General features: G+C 37.5%; 1 protein-coding gene across 2 annotated transcripts in view; it reads left to right on the plus strand.

Moving 5' to 3' along the window:
- Positions 1-820: 820 nt before the first annotated feature.
- FAM174A (family with sequence similarity 174 member A) overlaps positions 821-23908 on the plus strand; it is a 30455-nt gene continuing 7367 nt past the window's right edge. The window contains exons 1-2 of one of the 2 annotated variants that reach the window (XM_037032245.1): positions 821-1472; positions 18677-18822. In XM_037032245.1, coding sequence (XP_036888140.1) covers positions 1036-1472; positions 18677-18815 — 576 coding nt within the window. In that variant the 5' untranslated portion in view covers positions 821-1035 and the 3' untranslated portion in view covers positions 18816-18822. The remainder of the gene's footprint in view (positions 1473-18676; positions 18823-23908) is intronic. The other variant, XM_037032244.1, reaches the window with a different exon arrangement.

The raw sequence follows: 23908 nt of genomic DNA on the forward strand, positions 1-23908 counted from the left end.
CTTTGGCCTCTGGTCAGGTTTTGTTGTTGTTTGTTAGTACCTGCTCAAGCCCAAATTCCATTTTAGTGATGTCAAAGTTAAACAGGTGAGAGAGACATTTTTCAAGATTATCATAGTAATAGAAAACAGAACTCAGAGCTCCACTACCCAGAAACAAAGAACTAGAAGAGACTTAAAGAGATGAAGTAGGGAGCATCACAGGACACTTGTGTTTACAAATTGAACATATTAAAAAGAAAAGTTCATTGTTTTCTCTTAGCTGCATGACAGAAGATAGTTCTACAACTTGGAACAAGGTGCCTCCCACTGAAAGTGGAACTAGAGGTGTTACTGCCTTTGTTCATTGAATTTCAAAACGATGGCTCCCTGGTCCTGAAGAGAGTCCAGGATTGTAAAACTGGCAAAAACTTTTTAAACATTTGCATCTCAAAAGGGCAGAGCATGAGTTTACGATGATAAGTTTTCTAAAATTAATGATCTCAGGTAAGGAAGGTCAGTACCTAGAAACCGGGAAGAAACTTGTCTAACACTCCTAACCTGAGCTGAGAGGACTATCAAGCCAGCCTTAATCACTGATTGGCTGAGTTTCTGCAGTTCTGCACCAAGGAACTCAAATGACGAACTCGCGATTTCTCACGGTTTCTTTGTGCAAGGAGTTGCTGAACATTTCACATTACCCTTTTTGTTGTTGTTGTTTCCTTTTTTTGATTTTGACCTATCCATAGACCTCGACCCCACTCCGGGCTGGGCACGTGCGCAGAGGGCACTGCGCCCTGACGTCACTGCACGCGCCTGCCCTACAAGTTAGCAACCGAAAGCGTCCGTAGTGGCAGTGGCTACAGAGATGTACGAACTTCCGGTTTTTCAGCCGCTGCCGCCCTTGCAACTGCTGTCGTCTCTGCCACCTGCCGCCGCCGGGTCTCTTCCCGGTAGTTGGTCACTTCTTCCTCGTTCCCCATCGCGCCCATGGTCCCTCCTGAAGCCAGGACGGGGGGCCCGGCGGCTCCAGCGTGGTGAGAGGCTGGCCCGGGGACGATGAAAGGCCTGCATTGCCCCTGCTGCCCCCGCCACCTTCTGGCCTCCGCCCTCCTGCTGTTGCTACTCCTACCAGGGCTAAGAGGGCCCTTGGCCGTACTGCTGCAGGCGGCAGAGGCCGCCGCGGACTCCGGCCCTCGCGACCGTGGACCGCGGACTCTGTCCCCCTTGCCGCCTGGCCCCACTGCGGCCCACTCCCCGGGCCGCGCCCGGGCAGAGGCCGCGGCGCCGCGGAGCGCGGAGGGTGGCAATGGCAGCAGCCCCGGGGCGGCGCCTGCGGCAGATGACCTAGCAGGGAAGGCGGGGGGAAAAGGCTTGGTGGGTGGCGCCGACACTAGCTCCGACACCGATGAGAAGTCCACGACCCAGCGGGCCCTGACTGTGTTGATGGTGGTGAGCGGCGTGGTGCTGGTGTACTTCGTCGTCAGGACTGTCAGGTGAGGCGAAGCCTCGATGGGCCGCCTGGTGACCTTCCAGCATGGCAGCGTACTAGGACCTGGTGTTGACCTCTCTCAGCTCCCACTCTCAGAGCTACCTGCCTACCTGAGTGAGAGATGTGAAGATGTCTTAAAGGCCTTTGGTGCCTTTGGGAGAATTTAAACCACCAAGTTGCTCCCTTTCATTTATAAATTATAAATTAGTAGCTCCCACCAAATCACTTTACTTTGCCTCAAAGGGCAGACTTCCCTTGAAGAAGTAGTAATCTTGTATTCAACCCCAATAGCTTGTAACGCTTCTCTCTTTCTATTCTATATACGTTGTCATTTTGCCTATTAGAATGCAAACTTCGGAAGGGCAGCATTCCTATTTAGTAACATAAGTCCCAGAGTTCTTTGTACAATATCACCACTTAATTGGAAATTAATATTTAAGTGGATTAATAGTACGTATTGCAGAAGAACTTGGTTGTTTTATCTAATGTACTTTGTACAATATCTCCACTTAATAGGAAATCAATATTTATTTGAGTGGAGTAATATTGCAGAAGGATCTTATGGTTATTTTATAAAATATAAAGGAAGAAAATTTCTTCCTTAACCGTGGTTTCTTAGCATTGGCCTTTCATCTACCCTCTAAGTAATTAGATTGTATGTTCCTATATTCCACCAGTTTTGACCTGGAAAAGTGGCGATTTTGTATGGTTCAGTCTGTGTCATACTCCTTATTAATCAGAAACATTTAGCATTTACCTTTCATGGCACAAAGTATTTCAATGCAAAGTGTTATCAGCTGCATGGTAAAATGGAAACCTGATAACCTCTGCAGCAAAGGAAGAAAATGTCATAAATATGATCCAGTTTTAATATTAGAGCAGATGTTTAGTACCCTAACAAAACTATAAATATTGATATATTGACTTCAAGTTTACAAATATTTTAGTGTATGGATTGATTTGATATTTCACATAAAACCTTTGTAAAATGAATTCACCTATAAATAATAATTCTGTCATTCAATAATTTATGACAAATATGTTTATGACATTATGTCAGACATAAACATTTTATTTTTTATTCTAGAGAGAGAAAAGAAGGGAGAAAAAGAAATGTCAGTTTGTTCCACCTAATTATGTATTCATTGTTTCATCCTTGCATGTGTACTGATCAGGAATCACAGCTGAAATCCTGGCTTATCTGGACAACGCTCTAACCAACTAAACTACCTGGCCTGGGCCAAAATGAACAGTTTTTAAAGCCTTACTATAGGATGCTCCATTGTGCAGTTATATAAATTTCAGATTTGGAACTGTATCACTTAAATGACACCTTTCCTTTTACCTAAGAGAAAGCTGACTCAGAAGTACAGTTCATTGTTTGCTTTGTTTGATCTTTTTCCAATTAAGGTGCCTGTGTCCTGACTAATGATAAACTTCTAATAAGTAAACCAGATCATTATGTTATAAGTACTGGGTTAAGGATAAAAGTATATGATCGCCACTTATTTTTTCTGCCACCCCAGATGCCTTATCGAGTAGAAAAAGAATTATATAATCCAATTAGTGATATTTGTTATTGTTATCAGTAACCTTCATTTGATGCATTCCTTTTGTAGCTGACATAGATTTATTTATGGCATCATTCAGGATATTAAAATATTCCAATCATGTAATAGGGTTGATTTGGAAAACCTGTAATAAAGTCTTTTTAAGTGGGTTATTTGGGGACCCCCTCTGAAGAGTTGATATATAAAGCCAAGAAGTCATTGTTAGGAGCCAGCCAATAGGAGAGCTAAAGGAGTTTCCTCCTTTATAAAATGGAGTAGATGGTAGATTTGTGGGAATGTACCGTTTATTGTTTTCCAAACTTGATATTTTTTTCATAAGTATTTATCCTCTATTATTTCATACATTTCTTTAAATGTATTTATTTAAACCAAAGTTTCCTTTAAAATCTGTTTTATTATTTTGTGAATAGGTGAAGAGGTAGGTGGCTTAAAGCCAACATCCATTGGCTTAAATAGCTGATTTTAAAAAGTAGTGTGTAAGGCACCGGTTCTAGATACAGGTAATACAAGGAACCCTAAGTGGGCAGGTGGAAGAGGGTTCCCTGAGACCTCTTCAGGGAATCTGCAAGTTGAAAACTATTTGCATAATAGTACATTCTCCTACAAGCTGGTAGGGTACAAGAAGTTCACTGATAGAGTTTCAAATTCCACATTACAACCAGCTTTTAAGAAACTTCCTCTCCTTGAGTTTTGCTATAGTAGCAAAAAAGAATCAACACTAGCATCTGGAAAGGCTATTCAAATTCTCCTTTCTTTTCTAAGTTCATATCAGTGTGAACCTAGATTTTCTTCATATTCTTCAACCAAACAACACATTGTAAATGATGGAATGCAGAAGCAAGTACAAAAATTTAGCTGTTTTCTATTTTTATGATTTTCCATTTTCTATCTCTTTCTATTTTCTATCTAGTTCTGTTTAACATTAAAGGGATTTGAAAAAAAAACTAAATTAGTGCCCTTTTTTAACATTTTGGCTTTCTTTTTGATAATATATTTTTCATGAGGAAATATGTGACCATGCAATGCATTTCTAAAGTTAAATAATGATTCTTTAATCTTTAAAAATAATTAATTAACATATTAAACCTTTCTCTCTCTCTCTCTCTCTCTCTCTCTCTCTCTGTATATGTTCTTTGGGGTCCTAAGTTTTAAGAGTATAAAGGAAACTGAAGACCAAGTGTTTGAGACCGACTGGTGTAAACTATTATCTGAGCTACCTACTATTGCTCATGAAAGCCAGCGAATCCAGACTCACTTTCTCTTAAAGGGAAAGTTTGGAGATGTTTGTGAGGTGATAAAGTCATATAACCACCAAACTGAGACTTTATTCTTGACATCAAGAAAGATTAGAAGAAAACTGAAGCAAAAATTCTTTTTTCTCTCTCTCTGATTGTTATTTAATGCCATCTGTGTACAGTTGTCACTTGAACAACATTGGGTGTTAGAGATGCGGATCCCCATGCAGTAGCAAGTCTGGACGTGACTTTTAACTACCCTGACTACTAATAGTCAGCTGTTTACTGGAAGTCTTACTGGTAACATAGTCAGTCAACACATATTTTGTGTGTTATATGTATTGTACACAATATTCTTACAATAAAGGAAGCTAGAACAAAAAATGTTGTTTAGGAAATTATAGTGAAGGGGAAATACATTTATAGCATATTTTTTTAAAAATCCGCATGTAAGTAGAATTGCTCAGTTCAAACTGTGTTGTTCAAGGATTAACATTAGTTCCTAGAAAGATACAGAGTAGCCTGCGTATTATGTTTTTGTAAATTATGGGTCTATGTTAAATTTTTGGGATGTATACCTATGGGGTGGGCAAAAGTAGGTTTATAGTTTATGTAGTTTTATATACTGTAAACCTGCTTTTGTCTACCCCTGTATATATAAATGTTATTGCCATTGGTTTTCTTCTTTTTAAATTATATCTTATTGATTATGATCTTAGAATTGTCCTGGTTTTTCCTTCCCTACCCAGCACTCTGAACTCCCTCAGGCAGTCCCCCCACCATTGTTCATGTAAATGTGTTATGAAAATAACTTCTTTAGCTACTCCATTTCCTATACTGTACTTTACATCCCCATGGCTATTCTGCAACTACTTATTTGGACTTAATCGCCTCACCTCTTCACCCATTCCCTTATACCCTCCCATCTGGCAACCATAAAAATGTTCTCTGTTTATGATTCTATCTCTGTTCTTGTTTGCTTAGTCTGTTTTTTAGATCAAATTATTGATAGATTTGTATTTTTTGCCATTTTATCGTTCCTAGTTTTGATCTTCTTTTTCTTAGATAAGTCCCTTTAACGTTTCATATAATAATGGTTTCATGATGTTGGACTCCTTTAACTTTACCTTATCTGGGAAGCACTTTATCTGCCCTTCCATCCTAAATGATAGCTTTGCTGGGTAGAGTACTCTTGGATGTAGGTTCTGACCTTTAATGACTTTGAATACTTCTTTCCAGCCCCTTCTTGCCTATGAGGTTTGTTTGAGAAATCAGCTGATAGTCTTATGGGAACTCCCCTGTAGGTCACTAACTTCTTTCCTCTTACTGCTTTTAAGATTCTTCCTTTAACCTTTGGCATTTTAATTTTGATGTGTCTTGGGGTGGGTCTCTTTGTGTCCATCTTGTTTGGGACTCTCAGTGCTTCCTGGACTTGCATATGTATGTCCTTCATCAAATTAGGGAAGTTTTTTTTCATTTTTTTTTCAAATACATTTCCAATTTCTTGCTCTTTCTCTTCTCCTTCTGCCACCCTATGATGTGAATGTTGGACCTCTTGAAGTTGTCCCAGAGACTGCTTATACTATCCTCATTTTGGGGGGTTCTGCTTTCTTCTTGTTCTGATGGGTTATTTTTGCATCCTTGTGTTCTCAATCATTGATTTCATTCTCAGCTTCATGCATTCTACTATTGTTTCCCTGTAAATTGTTCTTTATTTCAGTTAGTGTATCCTTTGCTTCTCACTAGATCTTTTTTCATGCTGTTGAGGTCTTCACTAAGTTCCTTGAGCATCCTTTGTTTTGAACTAGCAGTGTTTTGAATTCTGCATCTGGTAGATTGCTTATCTCCATTTCATTTATCTTTTTTCTTGAGTTTTGATCTCTTCTTAATTTGGGCCATGTTTCTATGTCTCCTTATTTTGACGGCCTCTTTGTTTGTGTGTGTGTGTGTGTGTGTGGTTTTTTCTATGTATTAGGTAGAGCTGTTTTGACTCCATGTCTTTGTATTGTGGCCTAATGTAGTAGGTGTCCTGTAGGGTCCAATGGCACAGCCTCCCCTATCACCCAGACTGGGTTCTCAAGGTGCACCCTTTGTATTGGCTGAGTACACCCTCCTCTTTACACACTCCTCTTTTAGTTGGGCCTTGGTTGCTGTTGGCAGATCAATGGGAGGGATTTACCCAGGCCAGTCAGCTGCAAGGACTGGCTGTGACCACTGACCACCAACCTGTTTTCTGTGGAGGGGTAGGGTGGCAATACTCCGACATAGTCTGTAGCTGTCCACTACATGCACTGCCCCTGGGGTTTCCCAAGTGGTGCAGGTCAAGATCAGCCCGCTCCTATGTTTTTCCTAGGGCCATGCTGCCTGTATTACAAAGCAATCTGAGATGGCTGCTACTTGTGCCAGGCTTGGGGCTCACTGAGGCCAGCTGTTGCTCGTTTGATAGGATTTAGGAAGTTGTGAAGGGAGCTTAAGACCAGCCATGCATATGGAAATGCAGCTTAGGTGGGCCGATAAATTGAATGGGGCAGAGTCTCTGGGGATCTCCAGGGAAGTCAAACAGCATCAGTGAGGTTGATACAGTCTCAGATAAGGCACCAGTTTGTGGGCTCTGGAGGGGAGGGTTTAGAAAAAGGGCAATGGCTTCTGCTTGCCTTGGCCCCAGACACTTCAGTTTCTCCCTGTTTTCCACTAGTAGTTTTCAAGCTGCTACCTCAGTGCTGCAGCTCAGAGGGAGCAAGTCTGAGTAGTTGAATTTGTGTGTGGATTCTTTAAGAGAAACTTTTTTGGTCTTCCGAAGTGTCTTCCACTGACTTAATCCCTGCTGGTTTTTGCAGCCAGAAGTTGTGGGGACTCATCTTCCTGGCACTGGAACCCTGGGCTGGGGTCGTGGTGTAGGTCTGGGATTCCTTGATCCTGAGATATCCCTCTCGAATTTTTATCCACCACACATGGGTGAGAGACCAGCCTGTTCTACATTTGGGTCCCTCCTACCAGTGTGGGTGGATGTGGTTTCTTTAATTCTGTAGTTGTCAGACTTCCATTCAGCTTGATTTCTGTTGGTTCCAAGTGATGATTGGTCTGTATTTTAGTTGTAATTTTGATGTGGTTGTGCAAAGAGGGGAGCCATGTCTGCCTGTGCCTCCATCTTGACCAGTAGTGCCATTGATTTTCTATCTTTATTGTCGTAAAGCTTAGAAGGCTACAGTTGTTTGAGGCTAGTTAGGATGGACGACTCACTAACATGTTGTATGTTAACTGTAAATTCTGAACTACTCCCAAGAAAAACTGCACACTTTCACCAGCATCTATTTATTCCTTCAGTGTAAGTCCTACATTTAGTGGCTGTGTGACGTCCAGAGCTTGAGTGATGCTAACAATGTCTGGGCAGTGTTCAGACTCATACCTTTTGCTTCCAGATTGTGGGGTGAAAAATATTCATTTTGGTGAATGCCCATTTTGGCTCCCCCCTTCCACAGTGTGTGACAGGACATCAGCATTAGTGATAGTTGCCAATGGGGAAAAATACACCAAAATCATAATTTCTTTAACTGATTAGGAGGTAATACTGAGAATATGTTACTTGTAAAATACTTAATGCTCATTAAACTCCCAAATTGTTTTGTTTTCATCTAATCCAGTTATAATGAATATGTGACTAGAAATAATGTCAACTTTGAATCTGGAAATACTCTAAAGAACAACTAGAAATTGTAAAATATATACAAGTAACAGTAGGAACAGATCAGGCTTCCTAAAATTAATATATAATCTCTGTGAGAAACTCATTTTCTGTTTTATTCCCTGCTAAATCCCTATTCCTGAACATTATGTACAACATTTTGTAGGCTCTGCATAAGTAGTTAGCTAATGAGAAAGTGTTCTTTGTTCATTCTTTATTTTGCTATATAAATTAGGTGGTGAAGATTTGGAAATTTAAGGGTAATTGCTACTAATTGATAGAACAAAGAAGTATGAAGATCTCATTTAGTACGTACACTTGCTTCCTCTTTGTAGGACATTTTCTCACAGCGAAATCTATAAAGCAAGAAGAGATTACTGTATAGGGCCATTATTATTTTTAATCAAAATCATAGGTTTAAGGCCAGTCAAATTGCTGAGTTACCATATGGAGGACAGTTGTCCTGGAGGATAGTCCAAGCCTGCAGCTTAATTCTCATAATGGAGAAATAGACTTGTATTGCATTAAGCCATTGAGATTGAGATTGCTACCTCAGCATAACCTTTATGGACCTGATTAAAATACTTAGCCTCTCATTGGTATCTCAGTATCTTTAAAATTATATCTTTACCTCAGAAGTTTTGCCATTTCAGCATAAGCCTTTCACAGTTGTCACAGTTGGGTAAGGGAGACTAAAGAATGCAGAGGGGCTTTGGGCTCGTTCAGCCTAGAAATGAGTCTGATTGTGTAAAGAGCTGGGAAGAAAGGAGTGTGTGTGTGTGTGTGTGTGTGTTGGTGTTATAGATTTGGAGGGTACCAATAATGTCTGCCATGTGAAGTGATAATACCAAAGGTCGAATAGCTGGAAATTGGCCAAGCTCCTCCCGAACCCAGAGTTTGAATTCTACTTTTGGTGTTCCTTCTGTGTTGCTCAGTGATTTCTGAAATTATAGGTTGATTATATTTTTGTTCTTTTATTGGGATGAATTTGCATTACACAGAATAGTAAAACAAATTTTATTGATACTGAAAATAATAAATAATTAAATAATGTTGTAACAGTTCAGTCTGTATTATTCCCCCATGCTTTCTTATAAAGTGTGTACATTATAATGGATGCACAGTGATACCCATTGCAAATCTGTCCTAACTCTTGAAAAAGTAGCACTGCTATATAAAACTAACAAAGTTGATCCATTCTTTAGTTACCTGTTCTTTTTTCTTCTCACTTTGACTGGCTTACTTAATTTACTTTGTATATCTTTTTCTACTTCATAGCTTCTGGCTTCTACTGTTTACTTTCTTATAATTTAGGTCTACTGTGACCTATCTTTCTTCTTACTATGCCTTGTCGTATCTCCAAGAGAGTCCTTTAGTCTCCATTACCCTTTCAAAGTATCTTATTTTCCAGTTTGCACATATGTGCACGTCTTCTCCCACGTGGACTTGCTAAAGCAGATGATCTGATTGGCTCATCTCTGTAGGCTAGGCTACGTCATAGGTCACGATCCAATCTAGAGGTTTATAGGCCTTGTTTAGAAGAGGTGCCCAGCCAGGATCATATTGGCTGTAGCTGGGAATAGGGGAGGTTTGCATAATAGAAGATAATTAACCCTCCTTCCCATTCAGAAGAGCTTATAGGATTAGGGACAGTGGACATGACAGGTCACATGATAACATGCCTTGTGCCTTCTTCTAGTGTTAGAGATTTTCATCATTTTTAGGGTTAGGGCCTCAGTATGTAAAGTAGCTAAAAGCAACACTATATTGATTGGCAACACTTCCACTGAAGCCTGGGACTCTAAGGAGTCCAGTATAAAAACAGTTGTTTTAATAAATTTGGACTTCTGAAACTCTGAGGAGAGAAAAAGATGAGAAGGATATGATAATATAGATGAGGATGGGACCACTGAGCTAAACTGAAAAAATCAAGTCGAGTAAAACTATGAGAAGTTAGTGGTTTGTGTGTGTGTGGCACTTTGATATTTGATTGACAGCTGTTGAGAGAAAAAAAAACAACATGATTGATTTATTCAGGGTGGACAGATTGCTAATAGAAGCTGCCTGAAGGATTTTTAAAAAGAAGAGACTCAGAAGGAAATACATATCTGGGTGGTGGAAGATTGACAGCCTAGTTCAGAGAAGCTAAGATGCTAAGTGCCCTTATTGGTTAGGTTTTCACCCACAAGTAAGGAGCTCCAATTAAAAGCGATTTTAATAAAAATTTTTATTGTTTTTGTTATTTACTTGTCATGAATATAAGCAGGCTCAGGCTTGGTTCAGTGATTTCATGAGGTTAACAAGAGTTCTGCCATTTCCCATCCTTGTCTTTCCATAGGATGGCTACTTCAGTTTTTAGTATTATGTTCTTACACAATTAGTGTCTCAGCCAGGAAAGAAGGAAGGGACCCGGAACGTGGGCTTTCTCTTCCTATATCCTTCTGTTTTGGGTCAGGGAGAAAAATCTTTTCCAGAAACCCTGCTACTGGAGGCCTCCCCCTCTATGCCATTTGTCTGAACTGCTTTATCTATTGAACCCTAGACAAAGATTGGTGAAAGGAAAATTACACTTTCAGGATTAGTTTATACCAATTATTATGATAATTATGTATCTCTTAGGGCTCAATTGCTATCTAAACAAAATTGTGGTCCTGTTAAGGGAGAAGGAGGTTTCCTGTTGGATAAATAAAATGTACTTATTAATGCGAGTAGCTACCAAGTTATTACTTTTTACCACAAAAGGATTAACCAAAAAATACAGTTCACCAGAGCAATATACCCAATCTGGTATAATGTAAGATATTAGGGTTCAGAGGACTGTCTTGGTAGCCACTTTTATGACCTTGATTAAAATTATTTTGATTCAGTAGGAAACAGTATGGTTTAATGTTTAAGAACCCAGGCTTGGGAGTCAAATTGCTTGTATTTGAATGCTAGCTCTACCACAATTTTTTCCAAGCTCTGCCTTTCTGTGTTTAAAATGAGGGTACTTACAGAATTATTATGAGGATTACATCAGGTAATGCTTGTAAGCTCCTTAGCTTAATGTTTGACACATATGTATATTGAGTAACTATTTTTAATGATTTGGGTTTTTTTGTATCTATAATGGAGTTGTAATACATTTGCGGGAGGTTACTATAATATATTTTCTGATACCTCCCCATACCATGCTATGTATGATATCTGACCTCTGAAACTGTAATGGGGAGAGGGCAGATCTAACAAGGTCGGGAGGGGAAAAAGGAGACCGTAAGAGAAATTTGCTGGATGGGTTGGTCAGAAGAATTATGAAGCTTCGCATCCCAAGGCTTATGGCCTAAAAGAGAACACTAGGAAGTCCGTGTACAGAGAGATGACTAGGGCACTGTGTGCCACATGTGCATTTTACATAGGATGCTTAATAGCTAAGCTCTATGACAGCTGCTTAGGATTTGACTTCACCTGGAGGTAACCGCCAGCATACCATCAAATGGGAGACAGATCTAAGCATAAGAACTGATAGTATGCGCTGAATTAGAAGTAAGTGGGTGAGAAAAGGCTATCAGAGATAGCAAGATTGGGATATTTTAAACATAGATGAACATATATTTGATCTTTCTTAACTTTTGGGTATTAGCAGGGAGCATTTTACTGAAGATGGCAGGTGGCGGGATACTTTGTGGGAGGAATCTTCTATTTAATGCTGCACTTGGTCAAGGTTGCGGTAGTGACAGAGCTCCCTGAATGATAGGCCGACAGAGAGGATCCCAGAACAATTATGAAGTAAAACTAAAGAAATTTAACATCACTGTAGTTTGAAAACTTTACTATGGGATCAATAGTTCATGAGAGCACCATTGCCTTGCATCAAAGTAGAATGGTCATAATGATCCTCAGAGATAAAAAACAGATAAACCCATTTTCTCCTGTATAGTAAGGCAGGTATATCGCTAACATTGGGTGTGGCTTCCATGTAGAATGCTGAGAATGTTAAAGGGAACAGCACTAACTCCATTTGGCCTTTGACAGGATGAACTTTAGTGAGTAGACGAAAGATAACTACATGTTACACTATAGTATATTTCCATACCCAATCGATAAAAATGAAACACCACAGAACAGGGTACAAGTTGAATATTGGGGGTTCTAATTTGGATAGTATATGATAATCACCTGGCCTCTACCGAAAACGTCCTAAACGTGAATCCTAGAGACCTGGAGTGAGTGTGTCTTCCATGTAATCATTCTGGTACAGAAGACCATTATCCATATTATGATTTACAAATTGAACCCTGCCTAGTGTGGCTCAGTGGATTGAGTGCCAGCCTACAAACCAAAGAGTCGCTGGTTTGATTCCCAGTCAGGGCACATGCTTGGGTTGTAGGGGAGGTCCCCAGTAGGGGCACATGAGAGGCAACCACATGACGATGTTTCTTTCCCTCTCTTTCTCCTTCCCTCCCCCTCTCTCTAAAAATAAAGTAACAAAATCTTATTAAAAATCTAAAAATAAAAGTAAAAGTTGACTAGTTCCCCTAAATTTTCCTATGGTATGTTCCTGGAGATAAATGTTCTTTCAGACTTCTCTTATTCCAAAAGTGATGATTTTCATATGAAATTATAGATATCTTTGTTTTACAGAGGAAATACAAGATATACTTACTGTGAATCCATATATTTCAGTTAAATAATTTGTTTAACATATTTATTAGGCATCTGTTTTATGCCAGTGCCTGTGTGTTGTGGGTACAGTAGTGAACAAAAACATCTATTTTCTGCTTCCATGAAACTAATGGTCCAGTAGGACAGGCAAATAACTACACAAATAAGTATACGGGACATCTTTGGTAAGTACTTTAAAGGAGATGTACATAGTGCTGTGGAAGCCAGTAGGTGTTTATGATGGAGCTAGGTTGATCAGGAAAGGCCGAGGCTGGAAGATGAATAGGCACTAACATAAGGTGGTGGGTGGGGAAGAGTGTGAGGCCAGTGAGGGAAAACATGACCATTCTGAATGAATGAGAGAAGAAGGCACTGGCTGGAGTGATGAAGGTGAAGTAGATGTGAAGAGCCAGGTGAGGTAGGAAACCACTGGAGGTTTTAGAGGATGGAGGGGAGTTTAGTGGGTGACCAGAAAGTGATAGAGGAAGACCGTTTGCAGCTATTTTAATAGTCAAGGCAATTGACAGCAGTGGTGAGCACTGTAAGTGAACTTCAGTGAATCTCAGAAAGTACAATCAATAGAACTTTGTGTTTGCAACTTTATTTTAACTTGACTGACTTTGTGAAGGCCCTATCTTTGAATAAGATCATACGCTAAAATTTTATCAAGCTTACTTTAGTAATGATTTTTCCACTGTAGCTTTACATGTTATTTTAACAGAAATCTTAACAATCTGAGTGCACTGGATTATTGAGGAATCTGAATCTCTATATAGGATAGGTATTTTAATAATAATTTGAATATGTAGAAGAGATCTGATCAAGATCATTTACATGTGCATGCCATGTGATGAGTGAATAATTCAATATAAAGTTAGGATTTCAACATGTGAATTTTAGGGAACACAATTCAACCCATAATATACTTTTACCTCTTATTAGTGTTTACTTACTGAAAAACTTGAAATGAAAACTGGTAGACTGGGTTTGGGTGATAAGAGATGAAGATGAGAGAAATGATTTTTACTATATGTTATATATACAATTGTGTTGGATTTCTTGATGAAAGTCATAGACAACTAATAATGTGGCTCACTAATTTTTATTTCCTTAAGTCACAGTGGCAAAAAAAATTATTTTCGAAACTGTCATTGCTTACTAATTTATTGCTTTGCAAAAAACTGTTGAGAAAAATTTCATTTTAGTAGTTGTACCTTTATTTATTAAGATTTACTCTGCTCTATCATTATGTCTAATCACATAGGGGAGTATATGTGAATAAAATATACAATAAAATATACCTCAGTCTAGTTTTGAAAAATGCTATAGAAGAAATTAAGGAATAATATTACTTGTATTATTTCATAGTTAATGATACCCTACAGGCATTCGGTTTAAAGAGAAAAAAAAAGAATAAAGCTTGATGGGTACAGCCAGTTATCTTGGTCGGTTTTCTTACTTTCATAGAGTAGTAAAATGAAATGCAGTTTTAGTCTATTGTGTTTGTTTTGTGTGGCATTATACATTTTTACATAAAATTTTATCAAGCTTACTTTAGTAGTTTATTTTATTTTTCTACTGTAGTTTTCCCATATTATTTAAATAATTCTTACCAGCCTGATGTAATGGAACAGTGAGGAATCTACATCTATATAGGATACCTATTTGAATAATACCTTAAATAACCAGCCAGAAGAGGTCTGATCAAAATCATCTACCTGTCCGTGCCACTTGATGAGTGACTATAACTCACTACAATGAACCATGTAGCTGATCTCTTTTGCCCTTTTAGGCCTTCATATTTCCCTCTCTATGCATAAATAAAGTCCAATTTTTGTTAACCAAGAGCCAACAAAATTTGTGTTCAGATTGTGAAATGCATTTACTATGTCAAGTAGAAAAGTGTGTATGTCTATAAATTATGTGTATATAATTATCAACACATCTAGGCAAATTTTGGGTATCATGAGCTTAATGGAAACAATTATTTGTAGGAGAAGAATCAAGCCGTTAAAATGGAATGAATTTAAAGCCTCTTACTTTTTTGATTAAAATAATGACAAATTTAGCCAACAGAACAGAAAGAGACTCAGAGATATAGAGAACAAAGTGCAGGTTGCCAGATGGGAAGGATGTCGGGGGAGCTGGGTGAGAATGGTGAAGGGACGCAGAAGTACAAATTGGCAGTTACGAAACAGTCACAGGGATGTAAATACAGCGTAGGAATATAGTCAATAATATTGCAAGAACTATATGTGGTGCCAAGTAAGTGCTAGACTTACCGTGGCATCATTTCATAACTTATGTAGTTGACCATTATGCTGTACACCTGAAACCAATATAAATAATGTTGAGTGTCAACTGTAATTGGAAAATAAAAAATAATAGAAAAGCTTATGACAGAAGTCTATTTAAGGTTTCTACCTCTCTGCCTAATTTTGGTGTTCCTATTCTTGTACACTTGCTGTGAAAAGCATAGTAGAAGTATAACTCTCTGAATATTCATTTACAAATAAAAGTAAATTTCTTAAAATAATATATTCTGTATACTCAGTATATTTTTATTTGTATTGATTTTTGCACATAATGTTTGTTAGTATTTTAAGTAGATGGTTTATTGAATCAGCCCAGTGCTTTTAAAGTTTTATGTGTGTTTTTGACCTTCCTTGAAAAAACCAACATATAGAGGGATGTATGTGTGTTTTTACAATGTGTTTGGTGTTTCTGGGGCTGTGGGGCTGTCAGGACCGTGTTGCCATCACTGCCTGTATGTTTGGATTTAGGAAAGACATTTTTAGGGAAGCTCATTGGAAGTTTAAATTGTATTAAACAATATACAGTTTTTATTTGACTTATTCTTGTATAAATTAGTAACATTTATTAAAATACTAAATTGATTAAAGTTGATCTGCATTCCCCCATTTGGTGTATAATAATGCACTCACTATCTTCGTATTTGAAGTAGTTTCTTGATTTTCAAGAGCTTGGATTTATGTTTAGAAGATATGTATATACGTGATTAAAGAACAATACAAGCTAGCATAAACATAAAAGTACTCACAAAGTCCAGTCAAATGTTTACACTGTACACAGAGAGAGGAAATCGTATTATTAGGCAAATTTGTTTGGCCACCTATTGAAAGACTGGGAGTTTATTCAAGCTGTGATGCATACCTTGACAGTGGAGAAGGGTGGCCACTGAGATACATGTTAGAAGCCCTTATTCCAAGGTATCCTGTGACTAGCAATGACCAGGTTATTAACATATGGACTGTTTGATACATAATATATAATCTGGAAGAATCTGGTTCAAAAAATAATTTCCCTTGACATTAATTTCAGATTTTGTTGACTGAAGATGAATGTTTAGAAAGCCATGTGGTTTAGAAAATTGAACAACAAACTAGCAAAAGGAAAGAGGAGAAATTATAACTCTGAATATCCTTAACTTTTGTTGCCAAGTAGCTTCCTTAACTTTTCAAATCCAAGGTATACATGCAAGTGTTATTAAATCATGTGGTTCAGAAGAACCAATAGTGAACCATAACACCCTTGTACTTTTTTTATTTCTAATTCCAGAGTCATTATTTTTATCATTTCTGTTCTTAGTTTTTCTGTCAGAATTAGAATTTAGAATTAGATTTAGAATTACTTTCATAAATCTAAATCAGAGGTTGGCAAATGGTGATCCATAGGGTAAATTTAGTTCACTGAACTTTATTTTAAGGCCTGTGAGCCAAAATTTTTTTTTCATATTTTAAAAGATTGTTAGAAATCAAAACAACAAATTGATTAATTGACTATGTGACAGACACTATGATCTGCAGAGTCTAAGATATTTACTATCTGATCCTTTACAGAAAAAAGTTTAAACCTCCGGTTTACATGGCACATGTGTGAGTATGTGTGTGTATGTGCACACATACCCACAGATACAGGCATTCACACAAATAAATATACATGCTTGTTAATTAATAATCTAAATGTTGAATTTTTCACCAAATAAGAAAGACCAGCTTATGCTATTATCAGTCTACCTTACATTGCTAGTTCTTATATTAGTATTAACTTTTTCTTTGGTTACATTTGTAGATTTAAATACTGTACTATTTCTCTTAGGATTTTATTTAGTTTTAGAGAAAGGGGAAGGGAGGGAGAAAGAGAAGGGGAGAAACATCAATGTGTGGTTGCCTTTCCCACACCAACACATGGGGGACCTGACCCATAACCCTGACTGGGAATCGAACCAGCGACCCCTTGGTTCACTGGCCAGTACTCAATCCACTGAGCCACACCAGCCAGGGCAAAATACTGTACTATTCTTAAGTCTGTGTTTTCTGTTTCAGTACCTTTGAGTGGGCATAACGATAGATCTATAGATGGTGATTAGTGGGAATTATCTTGATTTTTATCCCGGAATAGTCATGTTTTTGGAATTTTTATCACTGAGCCCAGGTACTTCATACCCAGAAGCGAGCACAATGCCTGATACTCAGTAAGACTCTAGTATTTCCTGAGTGTATGTTTGTATGTGTAGAACAGTTCATTTCTCAGGGTTTCTGAGAAATGTTTGCAGAGGTTTGTTTTGCTTTTTATAGTTGATGCCATAGTCGTAGAATTTCCTGTTATACTTAATTACATCCAACTAAATGAATCACAATTTAAGTAAACTTATTTGCCATTACTTGCTGAAATACCTTCTATTGTTTTTAAACTGCCATAGATATTTGTGTGACACACGTTCCTTTGTGTGGAGTTAAGGTTGTTGCGTAAAAAATTACTTAGGCATTGCTATGATACCACTCAGACACTCAACAAACACTTAAAGTGTGTGTTAATCAGCCACACACTGTACTAGATGTATTGTAGTCATACAGTGGTGAGCTAGACAGTCATGGTTGCTGCCCTCAGGGGATGTAGTGGAAAAGACAGGCAAATTAACAGTCATATATGTAAGCATATATAAATGCAAATCAGTAAAGAATTTAAAGGAAAAGAACAAGTTATTTGAGAGAAGCTGAGATTATGGTTTTCAAACATGAGACCTTTTCATATGTATACAGATAACATTTAGCATCCTAAAATATTTCCATTGCTCTAGGACAGTAGTTCTCAAAATTTGCATGCATCAAACTCACATGGAGTGTTTGTTAAATGGTGTGTTTTGGGTTTCCAGGTTCAAAATTTCTTATTTACTAGGTGTGGATGGACATGAAGGTTTGTGTTTCTAATAGTTCTAGGTGTTTGTGATTCTGCTGATCCAGGAAACCACGTTTCAAGAACCACTGATCTAGCCCTGGCTGGCGTAGCTCAGTGGATTGAGCACGGGCCTGCGAACCAGACAGTCGCGGTTCGATTCCCAGTCAGGGCACATACCTGGGTTGCAGGCTGGTTCCTTGCAGGCTAACTACCAGCAGGGGGCGCACAAAAGGCAACCATACATTGATGTTTCTCTCCCTCTCTCCTTCCCCTCTAAAGATAAATAAATAAATAAAATCTTAAAAAAAAAAAAAAGAACCACTGATCTAGGAAGCTGGAATCACTTATAGAACTTGAACAAAATATTGATGTTTAGTTACTGTTTTTGGAAATTCTGACTTTAGGTGGTATGGCCTAAAGATGGAGCTTTTTAAAATGCCCCACGTAGTTCTGCTCTACAACCAGGGTTGGAAGTACCCAGTGGGGAATGGAGTACATATGCACATATCATTTCCTAGTGGGGCTGAAAGCGCATAATCCTGTATGGTGGTAAGAATGCAAGGGAAAGGTGGGGAGAAGGTTGGACTAGAGGCTTGGACTAGTAAAAATATGATACCTGAACTAAGGCTTAAAGGAGGATCAGTCAACACCGAACTTGACAGAGGGATGAGGGGATGTCAGACAGAGGAAATGGTGAGTGGGAGTAGGCTCTGTTTCATAAATAACCTAGGCTGAAGTTCTGAAATGTACTTATTCTCATATTGAGAGTCTCCTGTGTCAGGAAGAGAGGGGATAATTAATTCTTAATTTGCAAATAAATATAAGGATCCTCTGCACCATATTCAAATAATTTTTATTCATTAATATATGTCTTTAATAGGATGCGAAGAAGAAATCGAAAGACTAGGAGATACGGAGTTCTGGACACTAACATAGAAAACATGGAACTGACACCTTTAGAACAAGATGATGAGGATGATGACAACACACTGTTCGATGCCAATCATCCTCGAAGGTGAGTGCTGAGCGGTTTAATTTCGTGACTCAGGAGGTGGGTCCTTGACCATAAATTGGAAAAATAAAGTAGAATTTTATTTAATGTTTAGTTTTTATCCTAAAAACTTTCACTCAGTTCTTTTAATGAAGTTCTTTGTAGTCCCCACTCACATTCACATTCTTTTATTAAAATAGTTCACATTGTTTTATTACAATAGTTCACATTCACATTGTTTTATTAAAATAAACATGAACAATAGAATACCATTCTCCAAAGAAATCTTTATTGTACATCTTGCTCAGATATGCTCTTTTAACCGCTGTATCCTGGTAATGTTTATTAAGTGTGTGAGTGTGTCCAAGGGAGATAGTAGAGTTGATTTTATCATTGCATTTTGAAGGTATTTTGGTGTTAGTCTGGGTTAACTCTGCGGTATTTCCTGGCAAAACTGTGGAACTGATGGTAGTGTAGCCTTGTAGTGTAGCTATGTCTTTTCTCAGATGTAGCCTTACTGAGTGTTAAGATCTTTCCTAAGAAGTTTGGATAAGTGAAATTATATGAATATAGAATTTCTTTCAATGCAGATGAATGAAGGAAGGATGCAATAAAGATTCATTTCAATAGGAGAGGACATTTGGATAGAGGGGTAGTTATTTTGATAAAGGAGTTATAATGAGGCACAAATGCAGAGTACAGAAATCTGGGATTTCAGAAAAAGGACTCAATAATAATATGTCTATGAAAGTATATCTGTATGACCTTTTAGTTGCTGGTAGTTCATTAAATAAAAATGCATATTTGAAATGTCAGTTGTACAGTTAGAATAGTGTCAGAGATTGGATGTGTAAACATTAACAAAGCAACTACATCTGTTCATTAAACACTCAGTCTCCTAGCGAAAACTAACCTGAATAAAATACATTACATAAAAATTTAGAATATTTGAATATACATTCTGAAAAGCCCTTAAACTGCCTGTGAAGTATTATACAATTCCTATTAAGTCAAAGATTGCCAGTGGCTCTCTGCTTCTCCAGTGTGAACCAGAGAAAGTGGCTGGCAGCATTTAAGAACTATTGTGTGTAACAAAGACTTATCTTGATACATTAGAAATTGCAATAAGAATAATATAAAATACAGTTGGAAGCAGACTGACAGGAGGAATGGTACATCATTTCTGTGATTTTGGGCTCACCCTATAGAAGGTTCCCATCGAATGAGATGGTAGTGGAGTCTCACTTACATATAATTATTGATTTCTTTTAATTTTTACAGTATTTAAAAAGTATAGTATTTGCAGTATTCTTAAAAACTAAGTGTATGTGGGTGCCTCTCCTATACATGCACTAAAAGGGAAGACCAAAAAGGAAGTTGTTAACTTAGGAAGTCAGGGTAGTTTCCAAAGAGGAACTGAATTTGAACCCCGATTAATATATTTCAAGTAGGCTTGACTAAAGACAAAGTTGGTTGTAGGTAGAAGCCACTACCTAAAGTTTAGTAGTTGTGGAAGATGGTAGCTCAGGAAGTGCAGAAGAAAATGTCCAGAATATAGCCTGTCGTGTGTGCACATGTATTTCTACAGGTAGGTTTGGGAGGACTAGCTGTGAAGGACACAGGCACACAAGTCCTTTTGAGGGAAATACACGTTTTGTGATCTACCAAGGAATTTGGTGTTACATTGCTGTCATCGGAGAACTATCGATGCTGTTTGGAGTGTACCTAATCAGATTATCAGTTTTGTGTGTAGAATAACACATCTTTTTTTTAAGTCCTCCCCTAAGGATATATTTTTTTATTAATTTTTAGAGAGAGAGGAAGGAACCAGGGTTCTGGGAGGGAAACATCCATGTGAGAGAGAAACATGGATCAGTTGTCTCCCATACATGCACCAACCTAGGGATGTGCCCTAATTGGTAATCGAATCCACCACCTTCTGTTATACAGGAAGGTGCTCCAACCAACTGAGCCACCTGACCAGGGCAGGATAACACTTCTTGTAGTAGGGTGGAAAGTGGCCTAGGAGAGATGAAGAGAGGAGAGGCATAAAGAAGGGGTCAGCTTTATTAAGATACAATTACCCATCGCTATCTTTTAGTCTGCATCCTGGCTCATCACAGACCTTCCTCTAATATTTACCCCACTCTTATACCCCACTGTTCATGAATCTTGCATTCTATTAGGGAGCTACACATTATTCAGAGTTACATAAATGGAGAAAGAATAAGTATAGGGTGGTATAAGAACTTATATCAGGGGCATAGAACACTTAATCAAAAGCTAATAGTCCAGAAAGTCCTCTTGGAAGTGATATATAAATTGAGACCTGAAAAAATTAGTAGGAATTAACAAAATGAAAAGTGGATATTTGGGTGGGAATTGGAAAAAGAACAGGAGGCACAAAGTACCAGAAGCAAAAGAGAGTGTAGAACATTTAAGGGACTAGAAAAAGTTAAATAGATGCTATATTACCGTGTGTGACAATGAATAAATGAATGAATGATTTTTGAGCTTTGGATACTAAAGAAAGTGATAGGTAATGCAGAACAAAGAATCAAAAGGCAGATCATGATCCATATTAATGAGTTAGAAATTACAAGTTATGAAAGCCACTTGGAACATTTTATTTATTTATTTTTTAAAGATTTATTTATTTATTTATTTATCTTTAGAGGGAAAGGGAAGGAAAGAAGGAAATATCAATGTATGGTTGCCTCTCATGAGTCCCCTGCTGGGAACTGGCCCACAACCCAGGCATGTGCCCTGACTGGGAATCGAACCACAATTGTGTGGTTCACAGGCCCATGCTCAACCCACTGAGCTATACCAGCCAGGGCTGGAACATTTTAGAACAAACACAATCAACGGCGTATTAAAATTTTTTATTTCATAGTACATTGCAGAAGAGTTAAGATAAGGAATCAAGTGACTCAGAAGACTAGTTAGATGGTACAAGTATATGGGGTGTCCAGTACTAGAGTGAGAGCAAGAGAGGTAGAAAGGGGTAAATTATTTAAGAGGCTTCAACAGTATTATCAACTAGATTTAGGTGTTGTGTTTTGAGGGTAAAGGAGGGAGGAATGGTAATAATAATAGAGAAGCAAATTTCACGGGCAATGATAGTGATCAATGATAATTACCATAGAGTCCTGACTCAATCATCTTGAATTTTTTAGTAGTATGACCATATTTACTTGAAAAAAATCTTAGAAAAAAAACTTTCATGTACAGATGTCTAGATAAAGTAAAAACAGCAAATTATTACTGCTTTCCTATTCACTCACTCCCTTTATTCATTCATTCATTCATTCATTCATTCATTTATACAAAATGAAAGATGTAGCAGCTATTTATATTACAACTTTCCAGTGCCAGGTACTGGTCTAGGTGTTTGTGACTCACTAGAGCAACAAAACAGAAAAAAAAATAAATAAAGAAATCCTGACTTCGTGGCACTTAGCTTCTAGTGCAGGAAAGGTGAGATGTGGAGGTTAACAGTTCATTTTTATGTTCAGTTTTCTTTCTGTATTCTTCTATGTTGTTTGATTTTTGTTTCTTCAAAGAGCATGTATTTGTGCTTTTTAAAAAAACCTGTTGTTTGGGAATAATTTAAAGTCTTCAGAAAAGTTAAAAGAATAAAAGTAGTACAAAGAATATCCCATAATTTTTATGTAGATTCACCTATTAATATTTTGTGTAATTTTCTTGTATATTCTCTCTCATAATATAGATAGAAAAGAATGCATCTCCCTCATTTTATGTTTATCTGACTTTCTGGCGTTTCATCATAATTAAATTCGGGTTATGCATTCTTAGCTGAAATACTATACAGATCATCTTCCTCCTTCTCAGGATACCGTATCTGAAGACGCATGATGTTCATCTGTCCTTCATTAGTGGTGATTTTGATGCACCTATTCTAGATTTTATCCAGTGTCTCTAGTTATGTTACTGCTTTTTTCCCCTTTGCAACTAATAAGGAGATATACTAAATCATGACAATATTCTGCTTCTCATTAAAATTCCCCCCAGGTTTAGCACTCATTCATCATTTTTGCCTGTTCCGATCTTTACTATTATAGTTGCAAAATAATGACTTTCCACCTTCAATATTTGTTCCATATTTACCAATGATCCTCACCTTCTGTAACTTAGAGATTATTTTCTGTGCAGGGATATACAGTCCAAATTCCTTAGTTCATTTGAAGCTGATTCAGTGAGTAGCTCTCTCTGATCTGATGTTGTTAGTAACGATTAAACATATATTATGACATCAATTTATTTAACTGTTCAAATTTATCTTATGGGAAAGATGCATATAGATCTTATTGTGACTCACTTCAATAACACATGATAATCATGTATAATGTTATTGGTTTCTCCCAATAAAGGTGAAAAATCAATACTTATATGGAGACTAAACTAAAGGTTTTTGGGGGTCCTGAAAGAAAACTTTCACCAGGGCTCCCCAGAACAGCCATATAAATGGTAGGAGAAACCATGGCATGGATGATGGTGGTCAAATGCCTTTAGAGGGATAAGGTCCAGGGTCCTGTTACTGAGAACAGGGAGAAGCCTGGGCAGAGATCTGAGTAACAGAACTGCCATAGGGTGATTTAATAGTCACTTGTTAGTAAATACCTACTTCAGCTCAGGATGTACCAGACATTGTACTAGGTTTCCTACATGCACTATATGAAATCAAGACAGTCTTGTGGAGTATTTGCTGTTGCTTTCATTTTAAAGATAGGAAAACTGAGGCTCAGCTAGATTAAATGAGTTAGACTTCTTTCCTGCACAATCTCATTCCATTTATCAAATACTTATTCGATTTATATCTATGAAGATAATAATTATAAATTCTATTCATTTTGTTATCTATACCAGTACCTGCTATTACTCATTTTCAAATGAAGACCCTAAAAAGGAGGATTATAAATGTTTTGTTTTGCTTACCATGCCAATTGCAATACAGAATCATATTAGTGCACATTATAACTGCTGGTAATTCTTGTTGCATCATCTCCTATGGATGCTGCCTTCATTGTTTAAGTGCTTTCTAAAATTAGTTCCTCCTCATTTTCTAAATTCTATCCACAAAATAACAGGAAGCAAGTC

Source organism: Sturnira hondurensis, unplaced genomic scaffold (genome assembly GCF_014824575.4).
Source record: "Sturnira hondurensis isolate 20B ecotype Veracruz unplaced genomic scaffold, ASM1482457v3 Scaffold0021354, whole genome shotgun sequence".
Taxonomy (NCBI): Eukaryota; Metazoa; Chordata; class Mammalia; order Chiroptera; family Phyllostomidae; genus Sturnira; species Sturnira hondurensis.